The sequence below is a fragment of the Pan troglodytes genome, chromosome 11 (genome assembly GCF_028858775.2).
Source record: "Pan troglodytes isolate AG18354 chromosome 11, NHGRI_mPanTro3-v2.0_pri, whole genome shotgun sequence".
Lineage (NCBI taxonomy): Eukaryota > Metazoa > Chordata > Mammalia > Primates > Hominidae > Pan > Pan troglodytes.
The window spans coordinates 48,803,083-48,813,263 of NC_072409.2; the positions used below are offsets into that span (position 1 = coordinate 48,803,083).

Below are 10,181 nucleotides of genomic sequence, written 5' to 3' on the forward strand. Positions count from 1 at the left end.
ACTCCAGCTGCGGCTGCCTCACCATCTTCTATGTTCTCCTTGCTAGAAAAGCAGTATTTCAAGAAAACTCCTCGGTGAGCTTTCCCATTTTAATTCAGCCTGTTGCTTAACAAGCAGTCATATAGAATAAATACCAGTGCTGAACACATACTGAGGCTCCCATAAAGGATGCACAGAGAATTGACATTGTTCTTCTAAAGTTAAAAACCACAATTTTATTCAGGGGAGATCTTTATAAGCCATTCATCCAGTAGAGCTTGCTATTAGGTGCATACAGCGATACATCCATAAATTTTGCGGGGCAGCTTCTTGACAGAAATGCAATGCTGGCAGCAGCCTTTCTTGCATTTCTTGCAGCAGCCTTTCTTTCTTGCAACAGCCTCTCTTGCTGGCAGCAGCAGTTCCTTCAATGTCTTAATTCCTACAGTAAAGCAACAGGAAGTAGTGGCCTTTGTGCAGCATCTGTATTATGGCGTCTTCAAGAGCCACTGCGTGCCGCAGACAGAATTATATGGACTCTGCCCACACTGGCCATCATCAAATTCTACCTAAAGTGTTTTCTTCTGGATTTCCCTTTTGTAACACTGAGTGTCAAAGTAGTATAAATCTTTTAAGAAAAATGTAATAGCACATAAAATATATACTTTTTTGAGACAGAGTCTTGCTCTGTCACCAGGCTGGAGTGCAGTGGTGCCATCTCGGCTCACTGCAAGCTCCACCTCGCGAGTTCAGGCAATTCCCCTGCCTCAGCTTCCCAAATAGCTGGGACTACAGGTGCGCACCACCACACCCAGCTAATTTTTTTGTATTTTAGTAGAGATGGGGTTTCACCATGTTGGCCAGGATGGTCTCAATCTCCTGACCTTGTGATCTGCCCGCCTTGGCCTCCTTAAGTTCTGGGATTACAGGTGTGAGCCACCGCACCCAGGCCCACATAAAATGATATTTTTAAAAATCAATCTCTTGACAATGGTAGGAACATTTCCATTTGAGAGGAATTCTCTTTCTCTGCTTTTGTGTCCATTTGCTAGGGCTGCCATAACAAACTTTCACAGACTGAGTGGCTTATACAGGGGAAGTTTATTCCGGAAGCCAGAAGTCTGAGATCAAGGCATCGGCAGGGCTGGTTTCTGAGGCTGAGACCCAGGCCTCTTTCTAAGCGTCTGGTGGTTTGCTGGCCATCATTAGTGTCCCTTAGCTTATAGATCTCTGCCTGCATGTTCGAATGAAATTCTTCCTGTGTGCCTGTGTCTCAAAATTGTCTTTTTTATAAGGACCTGAACCAGTCATTTAGGATTAGGGTGCACCCTCATGATCTCATTTTAACTTGACCGTGTCTGCAAAGACTCTGTTTCCAAATAAGTACCCAAGGAGTTGTCATCAACATCACCACCACCACCATCAACACCACCATCTCCATCACCACCACCATCACCACCATAACCACCATCACCACCACCATCACCATCATCACCACCATCTCCATCACCACCACCACCACCATCAGCACCACCATCACCATCATCACCACCATCTCCACCACCACCATCATCACCACCATCTCCATCACCACCACCACCACCACCATCATCACCACCATCTCCATCACCACCACCACCACCATCATCACCACCATCACCATCATCACCATCTCCATCACCACCACCACCACCATCACCACCACCATCACCATCATCACCACCATCTCCATCATCACCACCACCACCATCATCACCACCATCACCATCATCACCACCATCTCCATCACCACCACCACCACCACCACCATCATCACCACCATCACCATCATCACCACCATCTCCATCACCACCACCACCACCACCAGCATCACCACCATCATCGTCATCACCACCATCTCCATCACCACCACCATCACCATCATTACCACCATCATCACCATCATTACCACTATCTCCGCCACAACCACCACCACCGTCTCCACCATCATCACCACCACCACCATCACCACTATCATGACTACCACCATTACTATCATTATATCTAACCTTTAAACTGATCCTGTGTGAGGTACCATGTTAAATGCTTTACCTGAATTCACTCTCTTAGTCCTCCTTAGAGCCTGCTGGTGCATGTAGTATTATTATCTTCATTTTAAAAAGGATGATCCTGGACCCTAGAAGGCCACACAGGCAGGTGCTGGGAGGCAGAATTTGAATCACAGCCATCACGCTTAGGGACCTGTGCCCTTAAGGGAATAGTCAGATGGGCATTATTTGCAGTAGCAAAAGCCTGAAACCAGGTGAATAATTCCTGCAAGGGAGCACTGTGAAATGATTGACCAACAGGTATATGCCTCATCATGCATGCATCTCGTGAGCAGAAAAAAAGCAAGTCACCAAATTTATACTGTATAACTTTATTTACGAATGTTCAAAAACAGATAAAATTTAGCTATCTATTGCTTGACAACTCACACATTTACAGTAAAACTTTAAACAAGACAAGGTAATGATTAACACATAATCCAGGCCAGTGGTTATTGCAATGAAAGTGGGAAAAAGAAGAAGAATGTTATGGGACCATTTAGAGGTCTGGGTAACGTTCAAACTGCTAATCTGGGTGTGTCTTCGTTTATTATTGCTATTTTCTATGTATATGTAAGTTACAGATACTCTTGTGTGTGTATAGTTCATTTCAGAATTATTTTTCAAGTTTGTTTTTTTTTTTAATCTCCAACTAGGAAAAAACAAATCCCAGAAGGGATGATGAGGAGCATCTCTAGAGGCTACTCTGGCCAGGGGCTCCTGCCTCTGACCATCTACCCTCCACATGTCTGAGCCTAGGTGCCTCTGTCTCTCCAGAAGGGCTAAGGTGGTGGACATAAGGAGTATAAATCTTAGGCTAAACACATCACATTTTGTTATTCCTGTTTAATTTGATTTAAAGCTAAATCTAGCGCTCTTTCTTCCGGGTAGATAGGAAACCCAATCTGAGATTTAGGAAGGCCTCGAACAGCCCTAAACCTGGAGGCTCCCCTCAGGACTGTAGGTGGGACGATGGATCCCCACAGTCCCACACACTCAGGATGCAGGACAGCTGGCGCCAGTGTTCCTAGTGACGGGACTCACAGAACCCTCACGTCTGTGGCCTCCTTACCTGCCAGGGCGCTATGCAGGGAAGCTCCCCTTCTTGCCTTCCCCCTTTGCCCCTGACCCTGAGCATGGGCTGCTTGGCCCAGGTCCAGCCTCTGCTGGGTCCACTGGGGCAAAGGGCAGTGTGACAAGGGACAAAGGAGCCACCCCTTTCTTACCCCAGAGCACTTACTGGGCCAACCAGATGAACTCTTACGTACTTGGTGCCCACACCAGAGCCACCTTTTTTTTTTTGTTTTTGAGACAGAGTCTTGCTCTGTCGCCCAGGCTGGAGTGCAATGGCATGATCTTCGCTCACTGCAACCTCCTCCTCCCAGGTTCACGCAATTCTCCTGCCTCAGTCTTCTGAGTACCTGGGATTACAGGCGCATGCCACCATGCCTGGCTAATTTTTGTATTTTTTTAGTAGAGACGGGGGTTTCACCATGTTGGCCAGGCTGGTCTCAAACTCCTGACCTTGTGATCCACCCACCTCGGCCTCCCAAAGTGCTGGGATTACATGCGTGAGCCACTGCGCCCGGCCCAGAGCCACTTGTCTCTGATCAATCCCTTGGCCATCCTGGCTGTTGCCCCCACCCAACCTTCCTGGGGGCTGCAGACTATCCAAGGGATGATTCACTTCAGCAGAGGCTGGACCTGGGCCAAGCAGCTCATCCTCAGATCCCTCCCACCCCAGGTCTCTTTCCAGTAGCATCCACCTCTGGTGCTGGCCTTTAGGTCCCCTACCCAGCGCCTGCTTGATGGCACAGGGCCTATCTGCAAGCAGAGCCAAGCCCTATGGCCAAGAAGGGGCCTGACTTTTGGGTCAACTGGGTTTGTTCAGTCAACTGGGTTTGTTCAGTCAACTGGGTTTGTTCAGTCAACTGAGTTTGTTGACTTTTGCAGGTCAGCAATTGCTAAGCAGTCACTCAAAACCCAATAAACTTTGAGAACTGACCATTGTTCCATAACTCATTTGGAGGCCAAGCTTGACCTGAATGCCTGTGAGTCTTTATTTACCTGATTTGGTTTCGCTACGAAACACTAACCCATTTGCTCCCCACACCTCAAGGGGTGGTGTAGGGTATGTGGTATCCACACTATAATCCAAAAAATTCCCAGGCCCAAATGCCGTTTGGCTCCAAAGGGGTGCAGGTGAAGGTCCATGGCACAGAAAGTGGGCACAACACCATCCTCAAGGAAGGCTGGGGTCTCCCTGAGGCCCCACTGCTCAGCCACCATTGCCGGGGTCTGCTTGTCACTAGATGATGCAAGGAGTTGCAAACACACACAGGAACACATCAAGTCTCATCTGCTCCCATCTCTCTCAAACTGGAATAGATGTGTCCACAGCTTACCGAAGCTCCTAGAAGACCCAGAGGGAGGCCTCCAAATGCCTCTCAGAGGCAGACTAGGTCCTGTGAATCCTGCCTGCTCACTGCCTGCTGCAAAGGGCTTCCAGGGGCCTGTCTGTCCTCTTCCTACCCCTCTGATGACCCTCCCCAGGCACATGCACAGGCATGTGCACCCATGCAACACAAACACACAGTTGTACACACATGCTCACAACACACATACACATGTGGGCACACATACACACTGCATTTAGGCACACGTGCACACATGCACCCTCCCTATCCAAGTTTTTCTCAGTACAACAGTCCACGGGACTCCATAGCAACCAGCTGCAGCATGCACTCATGGTTTCCAACTCGGAATAATAGAGAATGTGCACATGGTGTGACCCTAAGCCTGGTGTCTCCCCACAAAACCACCAGAACTTGCACAACCAAAATCATGTTGTCTGGGGAGAGCTGTCCACTTCTTTCCAGGATTTTATTCCAGATAGCTTTGGATCACCTCTTCTAGAATTCTTCTCAAAGCTAAATTCAGAATCAACAAAGAAACATGACCCATTGCACACCTGCCATGAGGAAACTGAAGCAGTTGCCAAAGTCAAACGACTACTTCAGATCAGTCCGCTCCCTGGTGCACATCAAAAGCTTTGCCTCTCAAACGGGGATCCCCACACCCAACTCAGCTGCCACATGGAAAGGTGACAGCCATGCAGCCTCTGTGAGAAGGTGGGAGGGCATCCTAGTAGATGGAGGCAGAAGGGCTTCAGGAAAATGCATTTAAGCATTCTATACCTGGAAAAGGGAAATTGGGAATTTACCCTTGTCATATTCAAAGAGTTCACAGATGAGTGTTGGTGCCTATTTCATATGGACAGTTTCCAGAGCCCTCAACAAGTGGCTCTGGGCTCCTTTATGTTTTCCTCCCACAATATTGAGATGAACCCGAGGAATCGATCCCAATCTTGGGATCCACAGGCCTCCTGGCTGCCTGCTGGGCAGTGGCAGCCCTCCTTCCTCTCTTCCCATCTGACCTTCTTATCTCCTGTGTCAACACACATTTCCCAGTACTACTGAATGTCCTGAAAGCAAACACTCAGCCACCTCCGGGAACTGGCTGGGTGTGATGCTCTGAAGGGAGCAGGTGCCTCAGCCAGGACAGACTCAGCAACAAACCGCCAGGCAAGTTTGACAGGGGGAGAGACACAGCCAGGGCTCGCTGCTCTGGGGGATCCGGCCCAGCCCCTGCAGAGCAAAGCAACAAGGGCATGGCGAGCCTCAGTCAGACCATCTTTCCAAAGGCAGGGGCTCTGTGGAGGGAGGCTGGGCTCTAGGGCCATTCCATCAGCAACTTGTATATGAATGCTAGAATCAAACAGCCCCTTTGATCATGAATAATTTTAACATTCGCTGTACTGTCCTGAAATGAAACTTCTGGTTAATATAATGTGTCTATAAGTGATAGATAGATGATGTTACAGATGGATAGATAGATGATAGAGAAATAAAGATGATATAGATAGATTAGATAGATGATAGATAGATGGTATAACAGATAGATGATAGATAAATAGATCATATATGTAATGCTTTAATGGTAATACAAAAAAAACTGACATAGATATAATACACAATAACATCTATTCTGATAGTAAATGTTTAGGCACAACTACCCTAGATGAAAAATCGAGTCCTCAGATGCGTGCATTCAGGTAAAATTAACGTAAAATTTCTGAGGATTCCGCCAGACAGTGGACCTTGCTTTGGTAATTCCAGCATTCACTAGGGCTGTTTTCTGAAATTAGGAACAAAGCTTGGCAAAGCTTGGAGCAAAGCAAAGTCTGGATCCTCCCTTAGTCTATGCCATAGCTGCAGTGTTGGGAAATCCAGTGTCTATCACAGCCATGAGAGAAGTGGGTGGTATTGACAGAACACAGGCATGGGACCAGACCAGATCCCCAAACACAGATCTGCCACCCAAATGAGAAGCCGAGGGAGCGACACTAGCCACAGTGCCGTCTGTCTGTGTGGGGCTTTCTCTGCTTTGCAGAACCTTGAGCGTCCTCAGCCCTGGACCACAAAGCCAGTAGTCCCTATGGTAACTGTTTCCACCAAAAAATGCCCCCACAAATTTCCAGCATGCCCCTTTGAGACCCACTCCCACGGTGAGCGCTGACGCAGGCAATAGAACCCAGCCCTGCAGTGAGGGTAAGTGGGGGCCAGCCCTTTGCCACCGTCCATGCCCAGCCATGATTCCTAAACTCCATCCTCAGCACAGGCATAGAGTCTTTGGTGGCCCCTCCGGGTCCCCTTTGTCAGCCCCTGGACTGTGTGGCCAAACCTGTGCAGAAGCACAAAACCCAGGCCATGCACAAAAAAAGGTCAGCCCTGTTCTGAGTGCCTGGGGGTCCAAGCAGGCAACTGGTTAGCTCTGCCTCTGACATGCCAGCCTCCCACAGCCAGCAGCGTGGGCCCCAGGCCAGCTCAAAAGCACTGGAGAGTCCCTCACATGTTGGCCCAAACCTGTAAATTACCCATCAACCCTGCGTCCACGTGTTTTGGATTCTAAAGAGTTGCACTTGGATAACCGGGTTCTGAAGCAGGAAGCCTCCTCTCCCGCCAGTGGCCCCAGCCCTGCTCCCTGCACATTGCACCTTTTTTCCTCATTTCTCGCCCACTTTGCTTAGTACTGAACATCTTTGTTCTAGAGGCCCCTTGACTTCCAGAATATGAGTATGCAAATGGGATACTGTGCCCCTGCCCTGTCGGTAATCAACCAACCCACTCTTGCTCCTCTCTTCAGATGTTCCTCTAAGTCCCACAGAGAAGACCACAGTTGTGTAAGACGGTTAGGTAAAGCTATGGGGCCAATGATCTTGTGGACAACCAAAGTCAGCACCTTTGCAAACCAGGATTCATAACTAAATATGCTGGCATTTCTGGATTTATTCAAACCACTTCCAAACTAAGATCAGCACATAGACAGAATATCACATTCTAGACATAAACGTGGGTCTCCTTCCAAACATGAAACAAGCTAATGAACCAGCGAAAGCCCCAATCTTTGACTGGCTCACGAACTCAGTATTTAAAACAGTAACACTAGGCTTTTGTGGGAACTATTGATGCACATTTAAGTCTTTTAATAAGGGTAAGTAAGAAGAACTCATTCTACAAATGACTCTGGGGGTGTTTTTTGGGCTAGTACTCAAGCACACGGCCAGAGCTTGCTAACTCGATGCCCAAATCTGGTGTCTGCTGACAGCTATCCTCAATAGTGAGCAAATTTCTTGGGATCTGGTTTTTTCAGTCTTTAAATGAGGCCAGGTGCGGTGGTGCACGCCTGTAATCCCAGCACTTTGGGAGGCTAAGGGAGGCAGATCACTTGAGCTCAGGTGTTCGAGACCAGCCATGGGCAACATGGAGAAACCCCATCTCTACCAAAAATGCAATTAGCTGCTCATGGTGGTGTGCACCTGTGGTCCCAGCTACTCAGGAGGCTGAGGTGGAAGGATCACTTGAGCCCCTGGAGGCAGAGGTTGCAGTAAACCGAGATGGTGCCACTGCACTCCAGCCTGGGTGACAGAGCAAGACCCTGTCTCAAAAATAAATAAATAAATAAATGAGGCTAGGAATGGTGCGGACATACCCACCCAAGAGAGATGAGGATGGTGATGGTGAGGGGCCAGGTGACGTGACAGCAGGAGTCTCCAGAGCTGCCGGGAGCCCCTCGGGCTGGGAGGCACCATGGGTACAGCAGCCCAGATGCTGCCGCAGGGCCACTCCAGTGTGCTGTGCTGGGCAGGGCCCTCCCAGGTCTCTGCAGCAGGGAGGAAGCGAGGTGTTACTGGGCCAGCTCTGTTCTCCTGAGCCGGACTGGCTCCCGTCATCTGGACCTAAAGTGGCCAAACAGGTTTTCCAGGTGGCAGCTGAGCTTCTGCAGCATCCGGAACACTTTGTTCCTAGTAGTGTCCCGGAGGGCTGTGTTCACAAGCCAGGTTCAACGTGCGATGGGAGCCTGACAGGGAGGGCGTATCCTTTATGTGTCCCCAAGCGTGACCCAGAGCACTCCAGAGAAGAAAGTCATCCTCTGTCGGGTTAAACGGGGCTGTGTTTTTAGAGCAAAGGACAGAGGGAAAGGTCAGAGTCTCTCTCGTTCGTGCCCTTCTCAGGAGATTCTGAGCTCCCACCAGAGAAGAGGCCTAGAAAGGTGACACATCTCTAGCAGGGCCCCAGAAAATTACATTTTGGAGAAAAGAATGCCTTACCTCATTCTTTGCTTAATTGTCTATGGTAGTGGTTCCAAATCTGGGGAGGTATTTTTATACAGATTCCCAGGCTCCAATCCAACTAGAATCTCTGCAAGGGGAACCCAGGAATCCATGATTCTGATGTTACAGGTGTAAAGGACTAACGTTCAGGTGCTGTGACCCACACTCCCAAGATTTCTGGGATACTCACTCCCCAGAGTTGAGATGATAAAGGCTGAGGCATTTCTAAAAATATCAGTCAACTGGTTGAATTTCATTTCTGGTCATGACCACTAAAATTCAACTGAGTCCCAGAGAAAAATTCAGAGATAGTGCATTTTTCATTGTTTTCTTGCCAGAAACTTTGGCTCCGTATTCCTATGCCATCCATTACCATTAGCTGTGTGCTCGCCTGCCAGGGCTGGCCCTGCATTCAGGGAGCTCACACACCCTCCAGCTCTGGACTTCCATACCTGGCTGGGGCACCTATAGCCAATAAGCCACTCACATTGGTAAACCTGGTTTAACTCAACTCTCCTGGTTTCTGTGTTTCAAAATCAGAAATCAGCCAAATGTCACTCCCCACCTGGACCGCCAGCTCTGGAGGAAGGGCTGTCAGGTCTGGGTGTCTGCAGCTCAGCTCGGCACCCGAGGGTGCAAGGAAGAAGCCAGTGGGTACATGAAGGACAGCTTGTTTCTCTTTCTTACTGCTGGCTCTCAGCCAATGTCAGAGGATTATCATAGCCCCTACTGCCTCTCCTCTTCTAGACCCCCACTCCCTCTCCTCTTCTCCAAGCTGCCATTCCTGAAAGCTGCTTTCATCTGCCTTCCTTCTTCAATAAGGGAGAAAGGAACTAATAGCAGTTGAATTTTACTGTGCCCGGTGCTTTCATTCTATGTTATCTCTGAAAGCATCCCATTTCTCAAGCAGCCTTTTGTAATATTATCCCAATGAGAAAGTAAGGCCCAGAGAAGTTAAGGACTTTTCACAAGGTCACACAGCTGGTAGCAGAGCGAGCATTCAGGCTCCAGCCTGCATAAGGCAAAGTTGGCCCTTGAGCAAAGTTCCTTGGAATTCAGAGGAAATGCTCTTGTTTCAGAAATTGTCATCTCTACAGGGCCAGGTGCCACAAGGTAGAAGAACAGCCCAGTGCCCATCAAGGCCCACACACAGAGCCCAGGGCAGGAAACCCACACAGGAGAGCCACAGTACCCACAGAAACCACTCCCATCAGCCCTGCAGGACCCTGACGACACGTGGCCACTGCTCTTCCCTCCAGGCCCGCCTGGGAAGGCAGTGGGATGGAACATACAGGGAGAAAGGAGTGCTGTTGGGGATCCCTGGGACTTCCCCAAGGTGCCCAGATGGCCCACAGAAGCACCAGGAGAGTGAGTCACAGCAATTGCTGGTGACCAGCAAGGAGACAGTGAGGATTTCGGAGCCCAGTTCTGGGGATTCTTGG

General features: G+C 49.1%; 1 protein-coding gene across 1 annotated transcript; it reads left to right on the top strand.

The window, feature by feature from the left end:
* Positions 1-318: 318 nt before the first annotated feature.
* LOC112204393 (putative uncharacterized protein UNQ6494/PRO21346) lies at positions 319-8,596 on the top strand. Its single transcript, XM_024345732.2, has 2 exons — positions 319-426; positions 8,127-8,596. Exons 1-2 carry the CDS (start codon positions 319-321, stop codon positions 8,568-8,570), a joined length of 552 nt encoding a protein of 183 aa, XP_024201500.1. The 3' UTR covers positions 8,571-8,596.
* The last annotated feature ends 1,585 nt before the right edge of the window (positions 8,597-10,181 follow it).

Bases quoted from the DNA above. Each gene is read 5' to 3' on its own strand.
- LOC112204393 (XM_024345732.2), top strand. From the start codon at position 319: ATGCAATGCTGGCAGCAGCCTTTCTTGCATTTCTTGCAGCAGCCTTTC. The intron at 427-8,126 runs GTAAAGCAACAG...TACCCACCCAAG, and splicing joins TCAATGTCTTAATTCCTACA to AGAGATGAGGATGGTGATGG.